The 24,602-nt window shown below is 39.3% G+C and overlaps 1 protein-coding gene across 3 annotated transcripts; it reads left to right on the top strand.

Moving 5' to 3' along the window:
• The first annotated feature begins 806 nt into the window (after window positions 1-806).
• Window positions 807-4,475, top strand: LOC129762592 (uncharacterized). 3 transcript variants are annotated; one of them, XM_055761019.1, is made up of 3 exons: window positions 807-2,101; window positions 3,075-3,364; window positions 3,422-4,464. In XM_055761019.1, exons 1-3 carry the CDS (start codon window positions 1,754-1,756, stop codon window positions 3,528-3,530), a joined length of 747 nt encoding a protein of 248 aa, XP_055616994.1. In that variant the 5' UTR covers window positions 807-1,753; the 3' UTR covers window positions 3,531-4,464. The 3 variants fall into 3 exon arrangements, 2 of the variants coding, with proteins under 2 accessions (XP_055616994.1, XP_055616993.1); XR_008740672.1 differs by having other exon boundaries at window positions 807-3,018; window positions 3,075-4,475; XM_055761018.1 differs by having other exon boundaries at window positions 3,075-4,456.
• Window positions 4,476-24,602: the final 20,127 nt, after the last annotated feature.

Below are 24,602 nucleotides of genomic sequence, written 5' to 3'. Positions count from 1 at the left end.
GCTATATTTTTCTATATTTTTTCTTGAAAACTGAGGATTTTTACTCAAAATTAGAAATGTTCTTTTTTTCTTTTTTGAGTTATAATTTTTTTAAATTAACCGATAGTTCGGAATATTAATTTCTTCCCCTTTTTCCTATTCTCAAAACTTCATAACATTTGAACTGCTAGAGCGATTCAGATGATAGATATATCAAATTAAAGCCTAGAATTTTTTGGAAAAATATTGCACTTGCGAAAAAAATAATTTTGTTTTCGTGATTAATAATTGTATCTGTTTTTTATAAATAAAAAAAAATTTTTTTGCAAGTGTGAAATTATTGACTTGAATTAACTATGTCGATTATCTGAATCGGTTCAGTAGATCAAAAGTTATGAATTTTTGAAAAACGTAATTTTTGGAAAAAAAGTAGAAACATGATTTTTTGAACCATCGGTTAAATTTGAAAAATCATAATTTAAAAACGAAGAAGAACACATTTTTGGATATGTTATCCAAAGAGAAATTAATTCAGAAATCATATTTTTATGTTGTTTTTTAAGCGCACATACATTATTTAGTCATATAATTATTGTATCATTCAATTTATTCCGTTGAGAATGCTTTAAAATATTTCAACTGATGCTCTTGCCACATTTTAATTTTCTTATTCAATGTTCAGTTTCTATGGCGAAGCTTCATTCGTAAATTACACATTTGTCATCATTGGTGGAATACGACCATAAATGTTGTTATGAATAGCACAGCAAGTTATGATTTCAATACATATGGGTTTATTTTGATAATGCATTATACTTAAGCCGGGTTCAGACGGTGCGAGTAAGCATACGAGTCGGTCTAGTCAGTTACTGCAGTGCAGCTACTCACACCGTGTGAACACATCATGCCAGTTAGTGTCATGAGTAATCCGGCGTGCGAGCTACTTCAAAGTTTTTTGATTTTACTCGCACTCGCATCCCTAAAAACGTCAAAAACAGCATTTAGCGCTCGAATCGGGGATGCCAAACGTAAAGAAATGTCTCCATTTTGAAGATATTTCAAAATATTAACAAACTCGAAAATTCTTGGAAAACAAATAAAACCCACATAGTTTCTAAATAAAATCGTTGTTATTTTGTTTTATACTCTTTCTTTTTGAGATAGTTTTCTTGAAAACAAAAACATAAGCCATCCATGAGTGAAGACATCAGATGATAATTCCATATGCCGTGCAAGGATATTTGAGAAAGATACCTGGCATCCCTAATCAAAGATAGAATATCTATATTAAATGGCGGCATCCGTGTTTGTGAGGCAAATTTCTCTATCAGATTAGTATACTTGAAGGCAGTTTTAAACCGTTAAAATTTGAATGAAAATTTCATACATACATTATTTGACCATTTAAAGCACGTGACCCTGATCCTCAATAAACTATTTTCCTATATATTTTTTTTATATTTCCACCAAAACTTATCATTATAGTATAAAGTTATCATCAGACACAATTTTCGTTCAAGATTCACTCACTACTTGCAGAAAAAGTATTGTTCTATTAAACAGAATACATATTCGATTTGAAAAAGTTCATTTTCATTCATAATTTCAATTTTTGACGCGTATTTATTCCACCTGTAAATCAACTATCATTTTCACTTCACAAATCGGCACAAGAAGCTGCTGTCAAGGCGAAATACGAAGAGATAGTAGTCCGTGTGCATTCTGTTTGTTTGCATGTTTTTTCGTGTTAGCAGCAGCAGTTAAAAGCAAAAAAATGACGCAAAGATGGAATTCGGAACAAAATGAACACTTTGTGGAATTATATAAAGAACAAACCATTTTGTGGAACTGTATGGATCCCAATTATAAAAACAGAGATTTGCGTAAAGCCTCGCTTGAATACATTCGTTCAGAAGTGGGGTTATCGGATACGAAAGAAGTTACAAAAAAAATAAAAAATTTACGTTCTACATACAACCAGGAGAAATTAAAAATTGAGAAAAGCAAACGAAGCGGATGTGGTACTGATGAGATATATAAACCTTCCGTCCAATGGTTCGATGCCATGGATTACATCATGAATATTATTCATCTGAAGGAAAAACAAACAATAAGTAATCTAGTAAGTTATTTTCTTCTATTATATAATGCACTATAACACTAAATATATATATACATTACTAAATGATTCGATATTATACTATACTGCAACTATACTACACTATATTATACTGTATTCTCTAATTAATAAATCATATTATTTTGCCAAGTAACCGCTCCCTCGCTATTAAAGTAATGTTTATATTTATCTCTCATTTTCTCTGCAATAGCCTTTGATCTATTATTCATCCGTGAGCGTTGAATGCTTCGTAAACCCTCAATCTCTGACCTCCACTGCCCTAAATTAATTTCAAAATTTATTATGTCTTCATAGTCAATTGTTCCTGGTGGAGTATACGTTTTCGATGCAGACATACGCAACCAGTTGTGTAAAGTACATGCACATAAAACTATCTTCATTGCGGTATCCTCTCTAACCTGGATTGGTTTTCCCAAAATACGAAAACGAGATGCTAAAATGCCAAATCCATTTTCAACTATTCTCCTTGCTCTGCTCAATCTGTAGTTAAAAATCTTTTCTTCTTTAGTCGGTGTATTTTTATAGGGCTTCAATAAATACGGCTTTAATGGAAACGCATCATCACCTACTAAAACGCCATTTTCAGGCAATAGAATATTGTTTTCTAGATGAGAATATAAAGAGCATTTTTGAAATATCCCACCATCTGCGTTACGACCGTATGAGCCTATATCAACATATCTAAAACAATAATCGTGATCCACGATTGCCATTAACACTATGCTATTCGTTCCCTTATAGTTGTAATATTCACTACCACAATTAGGTGGTGCTTGAATTGTGATGTGCTTCCCATCAATAGCTCCATAGCAACCTGGGAAGTTCCACCTTGAATGGAATCCTACTCCTATATCTTGCCATTCTTCCTTATTCGGCATCTGAAAAATTAAAATATAATTGTTAGTTATGATTTCAATTAGAATAGTGTCATAAAATAAAATATTTTCAATTTCAGGAACCATTTCATGCATCAACATCTGGGAGCGATTTTGCTGAAGAAATTACAATAATCGATGAGGAGTACCTCGATGCTACTGATGAAAACAACGCTGATGAAATCCTACCAAAGAAGCCATCGAACAGAAGATCGAAGAAGAAATTGTCAACTGAGCAGTCTACAATACAAGCGGCCGTGAATGAACTGAAGGAACTGAATAATAATTTAACAGTGTCTGCCTCGAGTATGGGAGAACCAGAAGATGAATGTGAGGCAATTGGAAGACATGTTATAATGCAGCTCAGACAGTTATCCCCAATTGATAGAATTGATGCGACAGATGAAATACATGCAATTCTTTCTAGATACCGTAAGAATGCCCTCTGCGTCAGTAGAATGCAATACACATATTCTGATCACGAATATACTGAAACATCACAGGCGACTGTAGGTTTTCCACCAAGATCACCCTAACGTCCTACATCTTCACAATCAAATCAACAGTCGCAAATACTATAACCAAGTCATGCAATATTGTACTATTTTTAAGGATCACTTTCCATACAATAGAACTTAGATAATAAAAAAAGCTACTTACTTTAATAAAATCTTTTAGACTGAAATTTATAGCGTCACATACTTCCGGAATTATCTTAGCTATGGATGCCTTCGAGATTCTAAAAAATATCGACAATAATCTGAACGATATTCCAGAGGAGAGGTACACCAAAGTAATTTCTAATTTCACTCTTGCAGGTATAGCACCCCTCATAAGTGTATCTTGGCGTTGTATTTTTGGAGCAATTAAATCCAATAGTGTTTCCACTTGTTCTGGTGTTACTCTCAACACTGCTCTGTACTCTCGGGGATCATTATCGTAGAGTTCGTTCAGTATTGTATTTGTTGCTCCTTTTTTTTGCATCCAATTCCTGGCCCAAATCCTTTTGCCTTTCTGCTTTTTCCGAATAGTACCTTCAGCTCGAAGTAATTCAGCACAAAGTATTTTTGTAACCGCTTTTGTCACGGTACGAACTACAGTCAGCCGTGTTTTGCTGGACAACATTGTATACGGTATAAACTACGGTTAGCGTGTATTTCGGGATCAAATTGTGTGATAATAAATGCAACTGAAAACCTGAGATAAAAACTGCCAATAGAGATGTCGATTTCGGATCAATTATCTGTCAAATTCTGATCTGATTCCTGTTTCTCATTATTTGATGTACATTTGAAAAATCACCTGGCATCCCTGGTAAACCCGTGCTGTTGTATCTAGTTACATGCCAACAACTCACACTGTGTGAACAGACAAGGCGAGTCAACCGATTGTCAAGCGAGTCCACCGGGTCAGTAGCTGCTCACTGTCAAGTCAGCTACTAGCAACGTATAAATGGGCCTTTAAGCCGATAAAAATGCATTATAATATTTGTCCACAGCGTTTCAGCGTTTATATGTATATTATATTCAATTTTCAGTTCATAATTTCTATCCCATTCGCCGTGTTTATCATGATGATGCTAACATTATATACGAACCTCCCACCTTATATATGATGTCTCCCACCCTCTTAGAGACATCTTAACAATATGTTAAATTTTTAGAGCGTAAACCATCTGTCAATTTTTTCATTGTTTACATTTTCTTGCCACAAATCGTTGCCACTTTTTTCTCTCGAGTTCCACTTCTCTTCTCTGGTACAGCCAAGGAGCTGGAATTGACAGGTGGTTCGTTTTCGACAGTATGAGGATGAGGCATAGAAGATGCGGTAGGGGATGAAAAATGACAGCAACTTTTTTGTTTTCCAAAACTGCTACAGTGGTATTTATGCTCGTGAAGGGAAAAAATTGAAGATTTTCGGAAAAGTGCGAAACGGAGGAAAAAGTCACAGTAAGTAATTCAACAATGTACACATTCTAGAATTTCATCACTGCAATGAACGCACATTATTTTTCCCTTCATTTCAGATGCCGTATTATTGCGCGGTGAAAGGATGTGGAAACAAGGCTCTACTTACAAAATGTGATCCGGACATTGTTTATCACACTTTCCCAAAAAGCGGAGAGAGATTAGACAGATGGATTAATTACTGTGGCCAATCAGAAAACTGGAAACCTCTGAAAAAGCAGGGCATCTGCTCGCGACATTTTCATGCAAGCAGTTATGATAAGCGGTATCGGATACGTCACCAGCTTATTGGTGCGAAGCAATGTAGGATGCTGCTTTCTAATGGTACTTTCTATTTTGTAAATTCTAAAATATTTGTACAGAGCATGATTGACATTGCTTTTAGCCATTCCCACAATACATCGCCCGAATTTTCCTAGTGAGACCATTGCATGTTCCCTGGATGTCGTGACCACTGAAGATCACGAAAATCCATCATTTGAATTATGTAAGTAAAAGCGTTTACAAAATAGCGGTTATTACATTGAAAAACAATGAATTTTTTTCTTCTACACAAGCTCTACAACACACTAGATTTGAAGAAAATAGAGAAAACAATCTGAATACTTCCAATGTGTTCAATTTGGAGTTAAACTCAGCTTTGGCTACTATTGAAGAACTGAGAAAGAAGATAGAGGAGTTGGAAATACACAAAACGCAAACAGCGGATAAAATTTTGGAGTTGAACAGTACATTAGTAGCACAACGCCAGCAAATTGAACTACTCAAAAAAGCAAATATGATGTTGTCATTGGAGAAAGAAAAAAATATGAAATCGTTCAGTAAGCAGTTGAAAGAACTTAAAAAGAAAACCACAATTTGTGAAACGGAACACATAAATAACACACAACTTATCAAACATGTACAAAAAATGTTGGATGGTGTTCTAACAAGGAATCAATTAGATGTTATCCTTGGGCGCAAGCAGAAGCCACGTTGGACTCCGGGTGAAATTTCGACAGCCTTTGCTATTCGCTATCTTAGCAAGCGATGTTATAAGTTTATTCGCGAAGATTTGCGCATTCCATTGCCAGGACTCACAACGCTCAATAACCATGCCAATCATTTAGATCTGCGAAGCGGTTTACTGTCCGATATCATCAGATATATGTACATTGTTGGCTTGGAAATGCAAGAAAAGCAGCTGGCATGCGTTATAACATACGATGAAATGAGCGTGCGTCAACTCATCGAATACGATCAAAAAATGGATGAGATTGTTGGACCATACAAATATGCACAAGTAATCATGGTACGTTGATTGTTTACAAGTTGGAAGCAAATTGTGTTCGTTGCTTTTGACCAGCCAATGACAAGGCAAATTCTTCAGAAAACAATCTGTGAGTTACACGCAATCCGTTACAACGTAGTTGCGATTAATTCGGACAATGGACCTGGAAACGTAATGCTGCGCAAAAATTTGGGAGTGACCTTAGATAGATCGTATTTTGAACATCCTGTCACAAAAGAGAATATTTATGTGTTCGGAGATAGTCCACATAACTTGAAGTTGTTGCGAAATTGGTTCGTTGGAGAGGGAATTCTGTGGAAAAACTTCAATATTAACTCTAGGTTAATTAGGGCCATCATTGAGGACAGGTCCTATTGTGAACTAACTCCGCTTTTTGCTCTTAATTATGGACACATCAATCTGACATCTCTTGAAAAACAGAACGTTGCAAAGGCCGCTCAACTTCTGTCTCACACAACATCAACTGTTCTGAAACAACGATTCAAAAATACAGCCGAAGAAGAAGAAGCCAGTATTGTAGCAGAATTCATAGAAAATTGTAATAGCTGGTTCGATATTTTCAACTCATACAATCCATTCGCACCAGTTGAAATGAAGAAATCATATTCTGCCACTGACTACCAACTCCAAGCGTTGGACCAGATGATGCAAATGATGCAAGATTGTCGACCAATCAACAAAAGCGGGAAAGTCTATATGACCCTAACAACATTTCAGCAGTCGATCATAATGTCGATAAAATCGCTGAAATCCTTGTTCGCAGATATGAAACGAAAATATGACATAACTTTATTTCAACATTTAAGGTAAGCGTAAATCTCTTTGAATAAATATATTAAGCCTTCCTATAAATCTATATGCATTTTCAGTTGAACCAAGATTTACTTGAGAATCTATTTTCTCAAATTCGTTCCAGAGGGGGTCTGAATGATAGGCCAGCTCCCCTGGACGTTATACGCCGAATACGCCTAATAATTCTCGGAAAAACTCCTGGAATCACACAAAACAACGTGAATACATACGACCAGAAGAATATATCTCACGTAGAGGACAACTATATCACGACCACGTTGTTCCAAAAAGCTGATATACAGTTGCTGGAAAATTCAGATTTGGCTGATGCGGAAGATTCTTCAAATCAACAATCTGATGAATGTAAGTATCCTGAAATGAGAGATGATAACTTCATGTAATCAATATTTTTTTTTCCTGCAGTTTTAACATTCACTGTCTACAACGATAACACTTGCCTTAAACATCGGAATGTGAATTCGTCATTACCGACCTCGGTTATGCAAAACAATCAAGAAAAGGATGGTTTTGCATATCTTTTAGGTTGGGTCGCATTTAAGTTGAAAAAAACACACCCAGACCTTGGAGATAAAACGAGCAATCTGTCTAATCGTGATGTTCCTCCTTTTTTAGCTAATTTGTCCTATGGTGGCTTAACTGTACCATCTGCAGTGTGTATTGACAGCCAGCCTGAGGGCATCCGTATACTAGCACATAGGATTTGACAGCGTCAAACATGTCCGGGTCGCAAATTCAATTTGCGACCACTGTCACTCGCGAGAACTGCCAAACTCTCAAGCTGGTGTAAAACAAGGCACTTAACATACTACCAGGTGGGTCAAAACGTGAAGTGGTTTTCTGCAGCCATTTAAAAAATACACAAAAGTAAATTAAGACGATTGAGCACAATTTGTGGAATATACTGATACTTTATGAAATACTCATTGCTATATTCATTATATTCATTACGTTTTACGCTGCAAGCGTTTCATTTATTGTCTTTGCGTTGAAGGCACCATAATGATTTGCGCCATTTGGAAAACGAAATTAAGGACGAAATTAACACACTTCTAGAACAAAAAATAATGAATGAAAATTTACTTTTCTGTATTCAATATGTATTCTATGTAATAGAGTAATACGTTTCCTCGAAAATTGTGAAATAATATGAAACTGAAATTGTGTTTGATGCTGATTTTATATTATAATGGTGAGTTTTTGTGATTATTGTGTTGTAAAATATTTGGAAATATACAACCAAATGGCTAAGTAAGCGTCAGGACTACGTGTTTTAAGTAATCGAATAACTTAAAAATCTACATACTATTTATAAGATTTCAAAACTACCTTCTTTAAATTTTCACGAATTTAACGATTGTTTCGAGTTAAATATGACGTTTACGTTTACGTGCGTTTTAAGCCAGATGTAAAGAAGGTATTTTAGTGCGGTGATAGCTGTGTTCTTCGGCTGAAAAGTAAAGCTAAAAATTTGTTTCGTTTCGAGTGATGTCGTCACACAACTGATCCGGTTCGAATTTTCGATTGTCATTCTGTGAATGGTGCTGCATAGTATAAATTGTGGATTAGATTTTTACGGAAATGATGTTTGATGATGAGCGTTGGAGATGTTATTTTGCAAAGATATACTAAAAAAAACTAATCAAATATTCAATAGCACGCATGATCAACCTAGGGTTCTACGTTTTATATTATCATTCAGACCCTTGTGATCATCATGATCATTACATTTCACATAAATTTTTTTTTCAAAAAACAATTCTTTTTTTAGTTAGCGAATGGGCGCACCTTGTTCCATAGATTTGCCTTGAGTTCGCCGAGTAATTTGATAGGTTTGGCAATGACAGCTAAATTTGTAGCACATCTTGACTCGCGGATCATATCCCCTTGCCCGGGGCTTGATGACAGCCAAATAGCTCTTGGTTTTTAAAACCGTTTGGCCGCTGTCAACCCGAACTCAAGTAATGGCCAAGGAGCTGGAATTGACAGGTGGTTCGTTTTCGACAGTATGAGGATAAGGCATGGAAGATGCGAGAGGGGATAAAAAGTGACAGCGACTATTTTTGTTTATAAACAAAGCAGGTCTAATTTGTATGCTACATAGCGGTCCACACCAACATATACATACGCTGGGCCGGTTTCAATCGAACTAGCTGTTGTGTCTCACAACCCGTACGATCAGGTGAGTCTCCAGCTAAAGCAGCAGTCGCCGGGAAATGATATGCATGGATATCCACAGCGTATCGCTATCACTCAATCCTAATGGGTCGCCAACGACTAATTCCACCAAAGCAAATGGAACTTAGAGCAGTACGGCACAAGCCCGCCGGTAGTGACCCTTTCATATACCCACTAGCAAAGCTCCCACAATCGCTGAATTGCCAATCCCAGCAGCAACAGCAACAACCCTCACGTTCCGTAAAACAGCAATGCAGACAACAACTTGCAGCAGTCACAGAAACACAACAATGATGCCAACAGCGTAAACAAAACCAACGTTTATGCGCAGCAAACACAGCGGTATGCACTCATCATTGCATGCCATTTGTTATTCTCTTTCTCGTAAAACTCTAGCCGTTCGTTTGGTCGCTGTCAATTCGAACTCAAGTAATGGCTGAACCAAGGCGCATAGAAGTATATCCTAAGGTGGGCCAACTTCCTAAAACCACTCTTCAGCCATCTTGGAAGTCTACTGTGTTTTGTTTGTAAACAAAACACAATACGCTAGGGCCGAAGCTCGCTCGTGATCAGTCTATCTCTTTCACGCTACAAGCAAATAATTTCCCTTCTGCTTTCTTCCGTTCTGTTTTCATATACCGTTCCCCTAACCAACTTAGTGACGAAACGGCCTCACCTAGTACCATAGACCCGTCTTGGGCTGAACAGCAGTTCTGACATAACGTTCCACCTTATTATACCGCCTTGGTAATGGCCGAACAGCAATTCTGACATACCGTTCCACCTTATTGTACCGCCTTGGGTACAGCAAAGGAGCTGGAATTGACAGGTGGTTCGTTTTCGACAGTATGATGATAAGACATGGATGATGCGAGAGGGGATGAAAAATGACAGCGGCTTTTTGACGTAGGACTACGTCTAACCGGAAGATATAGGGGGTGAAATGGAAATCTAGGCACTGAACAAGTAGGAAAAAATGCAAGATTTGGAACGCTTATAACTCGAGCATTTCTCAAAAGATCGCAAAGGTTTTTGCATCAATTGATAGGAAATATATCTACGCATCTATCATAACGAATAACATTTCATTTTTCTTGAGATAAATAATTGAATAATTGTGACCTAGACCGGGAACTGTGTCCTTTAGTCATCGCTCTTCAAGAAATAAACAGAGTGTCTCCAACGAACGTCCAGAAGATCCTCGGCGGTAAATACCAATGGTACACAAAGCTGGGCTCCGTATTACAACATTCCGTGGCTTTGGGCGTCAAGAAGAGCATCCCCCATAAGCGTAAGCAGATCAACACCGACCTACCGATAATTGCGGTCAGAATAGAATCTCCAATTCCGGTAGTTATTGTCTCCGTTTACCTACCATGTGGCAAGATCCCGGATTTGAGACGCAAACTGCTAGAGGTGCTTGAGAGCTTGGAGGATCCTGAAATCGTTCTGGGGGACTTCAACGCTCACCACCACAACTGGGGAATGCAAGCAACGGACGTAAGGGGGAACATCATCGCTGATTTTTTCGAATCGTTGGAGCTCTCGGTCCTGAATGACGGTACCGACACCTTCTGTCGAAGTCGTAGCAGTTCAGCCATCGACATTTCCGCAGCCAGTATTGATTTGGTAGGTAAACTGGGGTGGAATAAAGCAAACGACCTACACGGAAGTGACCATTATCCGATTTCAATTATCCTCAACGCACCGTCGCCTCAATCCACCCGAAGATCAAAGTGGATTTTCGACAAAGCTGACTGGGATTTCTACAGGACTTCCTCCAGCCACCTGATCGCCCGAGACAACCCGACCTCCATGCAGAAGCTCAACGAAATCATCATCGAGGTAGCAGAATCCGCCATCCCTAAAACAAAGCCCAACCCTGGAAAGAGAGCGCTGCACTGGTGGTCTGAGGACATCAAAAAAGAAATCAAGAAACGGAGGAAGTTCCTGCGTGCGACAAAACGAATCCGGCACGATGGTCCGGAGAAAGAAACGGCAATGAACAGATACCGAGCGCAGCACATAAGGGTGAGGCGAATAGTGAGACGGGCCAAACTAGACAGCTGGACCGGCTTCCTGGAATCCATCAACGAAAGTCAGTCCTCTGCGGACCTATGGAGACGTGTTAACGCGCTGAATGGGAAAAGAAGATTCCAAACCCCTATCCTGCAAGCGAATGGCACGACCTACAGCGATCCAGTCGACACCGCGAACATGCTAGGGGAATATTTTGCTGAACTGTCCTCGATTTCGGGATACGATTCCGAGTTCATCCGACAACAAAAAGCGGACACGAACTCAGTCGATCGATTCGTGGTTCCGAATGATCGGGTTGGAAAACCGTTCAACAAACCCTTCTCCGTCGAAGAACTCATCGTCGCTCTGCGCTCCACCAAAGGGGAGTCCACTGGTCCCGATCACATCGGTTATAAGATGATCAAGCAGCTATCCCCGTTAGGTCAAACCACTCTCCTCGACATTTTTAATGATCTCTGGTTAAAGCACGACTTCCCAGCGGAATGGAGACATAGTATTGTGATCCCCATCCCCAAAGTCGGCCAGAACAGCTGCTCCGTGAAAGGATACCGACCAATATCCTTGACCTCCTGTACGTCCAAGACCCTAGAGAGGATGGCGAACCGACGGCTCGTCACCTACCTGACCGAAAACAAGAAGTTGGACTGCCGACAGTTTGCCTTTCGACCGGGGATGGGCACAAACACGTATTTCGCATCCCTTGGAGAGGTGGTAGCTGAGGCCAGAAAAAATCGACAGCATCTGGAGATGGTAGCCCTGGATCTAGAGAAGGCGTACAACCGAACCTGGATTCCATTAGTTCTTAAAACACTGGCTGACTGGGGGGTAGACGGCAACCTGCTGCACTTTGTTCAAAACTTCGCGACAAACCGGACCTTTGAGGTAAAAGTCGGGAACACCAGCTCCAGGCGTTTTCATGAAGAAACTGGTGTACCTCAAGGTTCCGTCTTAGCCGTCACCCTCTTCCTGATAGCGATGAACAGCCTGTTCCGGGTTATACCGAAGGGAGTATGCGTATTCACGTATGCGGACGACATCCTTTTGGTAGTGGTGGGGAACACGCACAGGGCACCACGCATCAAGATCCAGGCAGCTACCAATGCTATCGGTAAATGGGCTGTCGAACGAGGTTTTCGACTTTCGGCGCAAAAGAGTGGTCACATGGTGGTATGCAGTCACAAACACCAAGGTTGCAATTCGGGAGTCAAAATCTACAACGACCGCATTCCCCGCCGTAGAACGTTGAGAATCCTGGGAGTGGTGGTCGATTGCAACCTGAACTTCCAGCACCATTTCGACGAGGTGAAGAAAAGCTGTGCCACCCGGTTAAACCTCTTAAAAACCATCTCCAAACCTCACCGGAGTAACAACCGAACGATCCGTTTACGGGTGGCCAAAGCCATCATCAATAGCCGCCTCACCTACGGTCTCGAAGTGACATGCTTGGCCAGAGATAAACTCCTAAAAACTCTATCACCGATTTACAACAATGCACTACGGATTATCTCTGGTCTGCTACCATCAACACCAGCAGCCTCGGTATGCGCCGAAATAGGAGAACCTCCGTTTGACATTTTTGTGGACGCGGCGATAGTTTCCAGAACTGCGAGCTTTCTCGCTAAAACCAGCGGAGGTAAGGAGACACACCTGACTGTTTTAACGAACGAAATCTTGCAGCAGGTGACACACTCAAACCTCCCATCGATAGCTAAACAGCTTTGGTTTGGGACTAACGACTGGAGGTTGCCGGTGGTCCAAGTGGATGATACAATCAGGAACAACTTTCGAGCTGGGGCAAGCTCTGTGGGTCTGGAGCAAACCTTTGTCGAACTTGTCTCAAGAAAATATCACAATTATGAAATTCGCTACACGGACGGTTCCAAAGGGATGCAAGGAGTTGGTTTCGGGGTAAGCGGTCATAATAACTCTCTTATTTCCAGCAAGAAGCTCGTCGACATTTGCCAGGTTTTCTCGGCCGAAGCTGCCGGAATATTTGAAGCTGCCACTATACCGTCAAGCAAATCGATCCTGATAGTTACCGACTCGGCTAGCGTCATCGATGCCGTTGGCGCGGCTATAACTAGGCACCCATGGATACAAGCTATCAGGAGGTATCTGCTGCCGGATACAGTCCTCATGTGGGTCCCCGGACATAGTGGCATAGCCGGCAATGAAGCGGCCGACCGTTTTGCTGGAATCGGTCACCTTGGACAACTTTTGACGCGCAAAGTACCGCTAGACGACATCAGACTATGGATCGCCAACACATTCAAAACTTTTTGGGCGGAAAAATGGTCCGTTGAAGCGACGTTGTTCCTCCGGAGAATCAAAGGATCCATCACCAGATTCGAAGACGTCAAAACGATGAGAGAGCAACGAATCTTATCCAGGTTAAGAACCGGCCACTGCAACATGTCACACAACTTCAACAGAGGACCCTTTCATCCCCTTTGTGACTTGTGCGAGGTTCGCAATTCAGTCGAACACATCCTCTGTATTTGCCCAAAGTATGAGAACCTCCGGAACTCACACGGGATCAGCGGGAGCATTCGAGATGTGCTTGGCGACGACCCTTCACAAACTACTGCACTGCTCTGTTTTTTGAAAGATGCCGATCTGTACTTTAAAATTTGACCAAAAAACTTGTGATTAAATCGAAGATCCTTGTTCCTTCCCCTTCGCGATAAGGGGAACAAGAACAGTCGGCATCTTCGAGTGGCGCGGATTCCCCATCTGTGGCCTGGGGCCATGGCAAGCGGACATCCTCGTCAAACCAGGGGAAAAAAAGCTCAAATGCGTAGAAATTCTTGTGACGAAATCTGTTTTTGTTTTATTGTTAATTGCTTGTCCGTATGTGCATGTAAAATGGATAGTAAGCGCACTTTGCGGCATGGTTTCGGCCGTTTTTACTGAGACGAACCAGCCCAGGAGGCTGAAAGTCTCAAAAATAAAGAAAAAAAAAAAAAAAAAAAAAAAGAATAATTGTGAAATATCAAGCATTGTCAAAATGCACTATGTGCCCATTTTTGATTGGTCCATTTTGTGCTCCTCAAATCGAACCGACCAAAATGGGCAACCAGAGCAGCAGCGAAATAGAATGAACCACGATTGGAAAGGAAAAAGAAAAAAAATGAACGAAACATTGGTCGCAGTCTCACACATGCGTAATTCTCGAGCCAGCCAGTCAGCTTAAAAATCCCCGCTCCGCTGCCGTAACGATCATTCTCATTCAAACCGTACACCACATCGGTTCGCATCACAACACATCAACAAACCAACCCAAGCAGCCATGTCTGGACATGGTAAAGGAGGAAAAGTGAAGGGAAAGGCAAAATCCCGCTCGAACCGTGTTGATCTGGAGTTCCCCGCAAGGGTAGCTAGGCCGAGCGCGTTAGTACCAGTGCACCAGTCCACCTAGCCGGCGTTATATAGTTTCGGCCGCCGAAGTGATCGAGTTAGCTGGTAAAGCTGCTCGCGACGATAAGAAAACCCGCATTCGGAACAGAACACATTCGGTTCTGTGGACATCAAGACAACAGGCAGTTGCAGCGAGTGGCGAGTGGCAAACGCAATCGCAAAACGGCATCAGCTAACAGAAGAAAAAAGTTTGTTCTTTATACACACTGCTTTGGTGGCAAATCCAGAACAAGGCGGCATCGAGGGCGTTCGAAATGGTTTTTTTTCAAAACCACGAGTACTAAGTTTTCTAAATTGGAACCATTCCATAAAACAAGGCGCTTTTCAGGGCCATTAAACCTTCCAAAAAAGAGTTTAGGAAATACAGTTCAATGCTTTCTAAAACAATATCCAAAATAATAATAAAACACAAATTGATTTTTTCATAATTTGTTTGCCAGGATATGATGAGTATGTGAATTTGGCAGTTGTTCTGAGCTTATTGATTTTCACCAATTCTTAAATTGCTTCTAGATTGAAAGTACAGTAATTTACACTTATCTCGACATTTAGCTAATTGGACGGACCAGTAATGCGACATATTTAGTTGGACATTTTTGTAAACATAGAGTTCGGGGTCCAAATTATGACCCCACATTGAAGGTCGACACTGTACCACTGTCATCGCAAATGTTCAATTACAGGTTAAAATTACCTCCAATCCGATACTGAGTGGTGGTAATGCGACGTGCCATTGAATGTAATTTACTGTAAAATATGTTACAAGCTGGATGGGAAGAAATTTTCCAACTGTGAAAGCTGTGGCGAGTGGCAAATGCAATCGCTAAACAGCAAGGTTTAGCCGAACAAGATGGGGATATCGAGTGATAACAAAACAATAAACTCTTTAGATTGAAGATAATTTTGTGATCCTGAAAAGGACCATTTTTAGCCTGCATGTGAATCCAACGAGCGAACAAATCGTAATGAATGTATTTTTTTGCCATCGCTCCCTTTTAACGCTCATTCGTTCGTCTCGTTGGACTCGCCCCTCTGGCTGAGTCTGCCGATTTGTCTCTATCCTGTGAGTGTGTACCGCTAGAGTATAAAACACGCGGACCCCAAAAAAATATCTTATTTTCTTTCAAACCGTAAACCCGTGTGGTTGTACGGCATCGGCATCGTGGACGTAACAAAGGAGGACAAGTTAAGGGAAAGGCAAAGTCTCACTCGAACCGTGCAAGTCTCCAGTTCCCTGTTGGTCGCATTCACTGATTGCTCCGCAAGGGTAACTAGACCGAACGGATTGGTGCCGGAGCACCAGTATACCTAACAGCGATTATAGAGTTTCGGCCGTCGGAGTGCTCGAGTTGGCTTGCAAAGCTGCTCACGACAATCAGAAAACCCGCATCAAGAACAGAGCAACTTCGGTTCGGCGCTCATCAAGGCAACAATTAGTTTCAGTGAGTGGCAAAGTGTTTCTCCGGCACGTCGCATCAAATGTAATTTACTGAACAACATGTCACAAGCTGGATGGGAAGAAATATTCCAGCTGTGAAAGCTGTGGCGAGTGGCAAACGCAATAGCTAAACAGGAAGGTTTAACCGAACAAGATGGGAATATCGAGTGATAAAAAAAAACACAACACCAAAGGTTCTTTTCAGAACCATCAACATATTCATGAAGAGTAAACAGTAAACTAATCCATTTTTAAGGTAGATAGGTAGGTATTCACGTAGGAGAAGAAAATAAAACAATATATTTAGAATATATATTTAACAAAAGCTGTCCCCTTTGTATAGTCCTACGTCACTCCGGTTATGTCCCCGACATTACCCACCCGTCTTTTTTGTTTATAAACAAAGTAGATCAAATCTTTATGCTACATAGCGGTCCCCACCAACATATACCTAAGCTGGGCTGGTTTCAATCGAACTAGCTGTTGTGTCTCACAACCCGAATGATCAGGCGAGTCTTCAGCTAAAGCAATACGGCACAAGCCCACCGGTTATTAAGAGCCACCTCTTTTATATACCCACTAGCAAAGCTCCCACAATCGCTGAGTTTCCAATCCCCGCAGCAACGGCAACAACCCTCACGTCCCGTAGAACAGCAATGCAGACAATAAGGGCGATTACACATTATCCGGTTTCAGCCGGACCGGCAAATTTCCCAAATGGCAAATTTCGACCGTACCAACCTCTTTACGGCCCCGTGATGCAGCCGTCTACTGCGACTGCAATGTCCGGTGACCGGACAAGCATGACAGTAGCATTGTGTCGACGTCTGGTGGAGACATCGGTTTGGGAAAGCAAATCATACCCTATAAGATTATCCGAACTTAAGACAGTTTTATATTGTTTAAATTTTTAATGAAAATTTATACTACATGTTATTTGATTACTTAAAACACGTAAAACTGACTTTCACTTAACCATTTTTATATAAATTTAATGATATTTTCGCTAAAACACTTCATTATAACATACAATTTTTATCAAACACAATTTTTGTTCAGAATTCTTTCACTACTTGCAAAAGAACGTGTTACTCTATTACAAAAATAACATATTTGTTAAAAAAAAGTTCATTTTCATTCATAATTTTTATTTTGTATACGGGCTTATTGCACCAGGAAATCCATAATTATTATCATTCCCCAAAAGCAGAGCACGTAGTTCAATGCCACCTAGGCGAATTGACAGTATGCTTGTCATGTGTGTTAGTATTGGTACGATTCAGACAATTTTTCGTCTCATGTATCAATATGAGTGTGCTATTGGCGTTTGTTTATTTATTCTCAAAAATTCAAGCGACATGGATGCCGAAAATTTAATTTCGTTAGTTCAGCAACGGTCTGTGCTATGGGACAAATTTAGTGATTCATACAAAGATAGGAATGCTACGAAAAGTGCTTGGCAGGAAGTTTGCGCGGAATTATTTCCAGACTTTCATGCTTTTAATGACAGCGACAAAATTTCGATTGGTGAGTGGATTGTAAAATTATATCTTTACGGGGTTCTACTGTATAAAGAATTTAATTCTATAGTGTCAATGGTAGTAGCAGACTCCGAACATTAGTTTGTTTATGTTGATGTGGGGGAGTTATGGAGAGGACTGATTTCTGAATTCCCAAGCGGAGCACTATTGAGGGCATTGTATCCAATAACAACTGTTGGTTATCTATTGATGGATGTTTATCACTCAATGAAAATGTTATACACCCACATCTCGCTTTACGGCCTAGATAGGTACCCCGAAACTAAACCGCAAAACGAAGAGCCGTATAAGGAATCATTCTAATGAAAATTTATACCAATCCGATTGAATTTGTGTGAATTTGTATTAGAATAATTGATTGCTTACACGGCTTTTCGTTTTGCGGCCAAGTTTCGTGGAACGTATCTAGGCCGTAGAGCGAGGTGTGGGTGTATAACATTTTCATTGAGTGATAAACATCCATCAATAGATAACCAACAGTTGTTATTGGATACAATGCCCTCAATAGTGCTCCGCTTGGGAATTCAGAAATCAGTCCTCTCCATAACTCCCCCACATCAACATAAACAAACTAATGTTCGGAGTCTGCTACTACCATTGACACTATAGAATTAAATTCTTTATACAGTAGAACCCCGATTATCCGCCGAAGCTAGTTCTACAGTAATTCTATAGAGCTTTCCGAAAATTATCAGTGAATGGTATGCTCTTGATATTTTGTTTTGTCATGGCTTTCACATTGTCTGTCCTTTGGTATACACAGATGGATAGTTTATTGATTTCTGCATTAAAAAAACATTCTGAAATATATTTTTTTCGCGTTGGCACTTTATTTTTAGCCCGCTATCGCGTTATCCGCGATTTTCCTTATCCGAGGTGACGTGCCAGACTATTCCGCGTATAATCGGGGTTCAACTGTAGTTAAAGAACATTGCGTCAGAGTCAAACGGGCAGGTAAGGCGAATGTGTTTGCCATCGATTGCTCCGATGCAATGTGGGAAATTACCGTTGTTTTCGAAACCAAACGCGACTGAGCTCCTAATTTCTGATGTTGGTATTGGAGTGCATTTCTCTCTCAATACAGTCCATATTGCCACACAAACATTATTCACAATTTTACTCGCCGTCGAGATACCGATTCTATATTGTACTTGTACGGTAAATGTGCAAACAAGATACCTGCAAAATAAAAATATAAAACTAATACCACCTAATATAATAAATTGACCTCTTTTATTTCATTTTAGGTAAAGAAGTAATTAGGAAGTGGACGAATATGCGGGATTCGTTCTTAAAATACAGAAAAAAAAATTAAAGCAAGCAAATCCAGTGGATCTGGGGCATTGCAATATAAAAATATATATATAGTGATCAACTACAGTTCTTGTGTAAAGTGTGTGATGAACGAGACACTGTCGATAGTATGGGACCAATCCAGACACAGGATGGAGAAGAAGCAGAAAGCATGAATGTGCAAGACTTCACAGAAAACTCGAGTGCGTCTGCTTCATCGGAAACGAAGAAAAATAAAACAAAAGGAAAGCCACTTGATGAATTCGAAGTGAGAATTTTGAAAGCAGTAGAAGGAGAGAAGCCATGTGGTAAAATGGCTTTCTTACAAAGCCTTATGCATCATCTTAAAAAATTCAATGATGAGGATTTCCTACAGTTTCAATTGGGAAGTTTAAAACTGATAGAAAACATTAATGAAAAAAGAAAAGTACAGGATTCTTCACTAATTGACTTCTCTCAGAACCAAAATTCAATTTATTTTCCAATTCCAATAGCATCCTCAGATGCAGACAGTGTTGATTCTGATACAAGCGAAACTGACCATGTATAGAATTTTAATAATAAATCTATGAATTAAAAAAATTAAATTAACTGCATTTATTCAAATAATGCTAGCGTTAAAAGTGATAAGGATTCAACTGATATTTTGGCAGGAAATGAAATTGCAGTATTATCGAGATGTTCTAAACCTAATTACAATTCAATTTTACTTCTCACCAAATGTTAGGATTCTGAACGGTAGAATTTTATTATTTTAACATTTTTCTTTTATTAAAATAACTTAAAAAAATGAATTACACAAACTAAAACATTTATTTCATTTAAGTTTTCACGCGGGAATCATCTTTTCTTTTGCAAAGTGAAATACAGCGATTTTTTCTCACATTAAGTAAAGTTATGCAAATACAAACATACGTTTGATTCATTGCGTTTGTACATTGCTGTTCCTTTAACTCATAGAGTATTTTGATTTAACATTCATACATTTGAACGAGATCCATGAACAGGTTTCCTGGGCACTGTTCTGCACCCAAACGCTGCGTGAAACGAACATCCACCAGCTGGACATAAATTTCGACACCGATCGAAAGCGGGGTCCGGCGTGCAACTCGATCAGAAATACCATCTGGCTGGTAATCATGTGATGAACGATATTCGAGTTATTATCGGCTAGTAGCAGTTTGTTTTGGTGTCTTTCAATGTTTCGAATGAGAGTTTTCTTCCGTTTTCTGTTCCGCCCAGGGTTTTGATATCAATCACAAGTGGGACTGCTAAGAATTTGTTACGTCGATAGTAAATGCTGGATTTTATCGGGGACATAACATATATATATATATATATATATATATATATATATATATATATATATATATATATATATATATATATATATATATATATATATATATATATATATATATATATATATATATATATATATATATATATATATATATATATATATATATGAAAATTGGTATGTAGTGGTTTTTGGGGCCGGGGAAGGTTTTTTCGTGATAGTTTGAGACCTCTCCCACCTCTCTAGGGGGGAAGGGTCTCAAACTCTCTCTCTCTCTCTCTCTCTCTCTCTCTCTCTCTGCCATACAAATGAAACACAAATTTCTGCTTTACTCGAGAATTAATCAAGCAAATGAAACCAAATTGAGCATATTGAGGTTTAAGGGTGTAATGAATGATTCTATGGTGGTAAGACTCTCCACCCCCTTCTTCAAGAGGGGGCTGCCATACAAATGAAATATAAATTTCTGCATTACTCGAGAATTAATCCAGCAACCAAATTTGACATGTGAAGGTTTTAGGGTGCAATAAATGTTTCTAGGGTGGTTAGACACTCCTCCCGGTCTCTAAGGATGGGCTGTCATATAAATGAAACACAAATTTCTGCATAACTCGAAAACTAATCAAGCAAATGGAGCCAACTTTAGCATGTGAAGGTTTTACGGGCCACGAAACGTTTGGTGAATACACTCCTCCCCCTCTCTAATTCTAAATTTTGGGCGAGACGAAGTTTACCGGGTCAGCTAGTATGATATATAAACTACGTTATGAGCAACAAATATTCAGAAAGGACGCCGGCACAAAATGGGATTTTTGCAATCTCATCATTATTGGCGTCAAATGAAATGATTTATCTAATAGAATACAATACGTCATGAAAACATTTCAAAAAAATAAGCAAAAATCCAACAAATTTTGGACTGTTTTTATTGTAGAGAAATATACTAATAATACAGATAATGTACTAAAAACTAGAAAATAAAAAGAAAGTAAAAAAAATTAATTTAAACGGTTTCATTGTGATAAAACATAATAATAATACAGATAATGTACTAAAAGCTAGAAAGTAAATAGGCAAGTAGCAGTTAGTAGTTATTACATCCCTTCCTTTAATCTAGGACATTGATGAGACTAAAATAAGATCGTGGGGCACGTTGAATTTCCGTGATCCATATCAAATAGTTTCATCATGTGCCCCACGATTTTATTTTAGTTTCATCAATGTCCTAGATTAAAGGAAGGGGTGTGATAACTACTAACTGCTACCTGCCTATTTATTTTATAGTTTTTAGTACATTATCTGTATTATTATTATGTTTTATTAGAATGAAACCGTTTAACATAGAAAGTTTTTTTTACTTTTTTTATTTTACAATGTATTACTATATTTTGACGTAGGACTACGTCTTTCATTTCTATACCGGGGTGTAAAATCAAAGTTTCGAAAACGAAAGCGTTACGCCGAAGACCGAGATTTTGAGTGTTAATAGCTCCTAAACAACTGAACGAAATGGTATGATAAACACTTCATTCGAAAGATAAAATGTCTACGCGTTCTATACTTGTTACTTTCTGATCCAAAAACTTGTTTCAATAGTCTTAAATTTGCTTTCAAAATAGGCTATTGAAATCACCAATCGGTATATAAGCGAGCGCCGCTCGGAAATCCACTCAGTTCTAATTGAACAGCGATTGGAGCATGTTGTCGCTGTTGTGGTGAAGCTCTTCATTTATCATGAAAGCACGGATGAACGGTGTCACCAAGAGCCTGTTTGTGCACTTTAGGCCAGAAGGGAATCCATCAGGAGGAGAGTGATGCTACAAACGGTTCCCCGGGAAGATCTCGAAGCAGCCGCTACACACATACACGCACGGAATTCTTTCCGTTTGGATCGAGAAAGATCCGGAAAATAATCTGCCAGTTCCTCTAGGAATTTAAAAATACATTCATGTGAAAGAGTTTATTTGAATGTTTTCTATCCATGTAACACTGTGACCAAATATGTTTCAATCAAGTGCTATTAACAGATGGTTATCGAGTTAGCATTAACCACTGGTGGGCTTCCAGTATCGAGAAAAATGTGGAAATATCTAATCGTTACTGAAAATAATCTGCCAGTTCCTCTGGGAATTTAAAATTACATTCATATGAAAGAGTTTATTTTAATATTTTCTATCCATGTAACACTGTGACCAAATACATTAGGTTTTGTGATTTTTCAATCAATCGCAATCAACAGGATAGCTTCTGAAGATTATTCTTCCCCATCAGTAGGATATTTCCGTATCCAATATTGGATGCATAAAACCTTGTGCCTCTAACGTAACGCTCTCGTTTTCGAAGTTCTCCAAATATTCATTCATTCAGAATGAATTCAGATTCAACTTCATACAAATGATCTCTAAATCAACGATAGTCCTACGTCACTCTTGCGGTTATACCATAGATATAACCCACTTCCTGTTTTTGATGATTGCCACGGTACACTTCCGACGTCGGAAACGAAATATTCACAGAATATGTTTCTGATTGTGTTTGCAGCAAATCCTCCTCTTGTGGTTCTATCATTTGATAGATCTTCTAGTGTTGTGATAGGCATCGTATGTATATTATTACACCCTTCTCTCTCAATTACAAAATTATGTAATACAATGCAAGCATTCACAATCGTGACTGCAAAATCCGTTTCTACGTTAATCGGACGATGAAGTATTCGCCACTTGTTGGACAGAATACCAAAAGTACATTCAACGTATCTCCTTGCTCTGCACAAACGGTAGTTGAAAATTTTTTTTTGACGTAGGACTACGTCTAACCGGAAGATATAGGGGGTGAAATGGAAATCTAGGCACTGAACAAGTAGGAAAAAATGCAAGATTTGGAACGCTTATAATTCGAGCATTTCTCAATAGATCGCAAATGTTTTTGCATCAATTGATAGGAAATATATCTACGCATCTATCATAACGAATAACATTTCATTTTTCTTGAGATAAATAATTGAATAATTGTGAAAATATCAAGCATTGTCAAAATGCACTATGTGCCCATTTTTGATTGGTCCATTTTGTGCTCCTCAAATCGTACCGACCAAAACGGGCAACCAGAGCAGCAGCGAAATAGAATGAAGCACGATTGGAAAGGAAAAAGAAAAAAATGAACGAAACATTGGTCGCAGTCTCACACATGCGTAATTCTCGAGCCAGCCACTCAGCTTAAAAATCCCCGCTCCGCTGCCGTAACGATCATTCTCATTCAAACCGTACACCACATCGGTTCGCATCACAACACATCAACAAACCAACCCAAGCAGCCATGTCTGGACATGGTAAAGGAGGAAAAGTGAAGGGAAAGGCAAAATCCCGCTCGAACCGTGTTGATCTGGAGATCCCCGCAAGGGTAGCTAGGCCGAGCGCGTTAGTACCAGTGCAGCAGTCCACCTAGCCGGCATTATATAGTTTCGGCCGCCGAAGTGATCGAGTTTGCTGGCAAAGCTGCTCGCGACGATAAGAAAACCCGCATTCGGAACAGAACACATTCGGTTCGGTGGACATCAAGACAACAGGCAGTTGCAGCGAGTGGCGAGTGGCAAACGCAATCGCAAAACGGCATCAGGTAGCAGAAGAAAAAAGTTTGTTCTTTATACAAACTGCTTTGGTGGCAAATCCAGAACAAGGCGGCATCGAGGGCGTTCGAAATGGTTTTTTTCAAAACCACGAGTACTAAGTTTTCTAAATTGGAACCATTCCATAAAACAAGGCGCTTTTCACGGCCATTAAACTTTCCAAAAAAGAGTTTAGGAAATACAGTTCAATGCTTTCTAAAACATTATCCAAAATAATAATAAAACACAAATTGATTTTTTCATAATTTGTTTGCCAGGATATGATGAGTATGTGAATTTGGCAGTTGTTCTGAGCTTATTGATTTTCACCAATTCTAAATTGCAACTAGATTGAAAGTACAGTAATTTACACTTATCTCGACATTTAGCTAATTGGACGGACTAAATATGTCGTATATTTAGTTGGAAATTTTTGTAAACATAGAGTTCGGGGTCCAAATTATGACCCCACATTGAAAGTTGACACTGTACCACTTGTCATCGCAAATGTTCAATTACAGGTTAAAATTACCTCCAATCCGATACTGAGTGGTGGTAATGCGACGTGCCATTGAATGTAATTTACTGTAAAATATGTCACATACTGGATGGGAAGGACCCTTTTTAGTCTGCATGTGAATCCAACGAGCGAACAAATCGTAGTGAATGTATTTTTTTTGCCATCGCTCCATTTTAACGCTCATTCGTTCGTCTCGTTGGACTCGCCCC

This window comes from Toxorhynchites rutilus, chromosome 1, assembly GCF_029784135.1.
Source record: "Toxorhynchites rutilus septentrionalis strain SRP chromosome 1, ASM2978413v1, whole genome shotgun sequence".
Lineage (NCBI taxonomy): Eukaryota > Metazoa > Arthropoda > Insecta > Diptera > Culicidae > Toxorhynchites > Toxorhynchites rutilus.
This window is presented reverse-complemented; position numbering and strand designations above follow the sequence as displayed.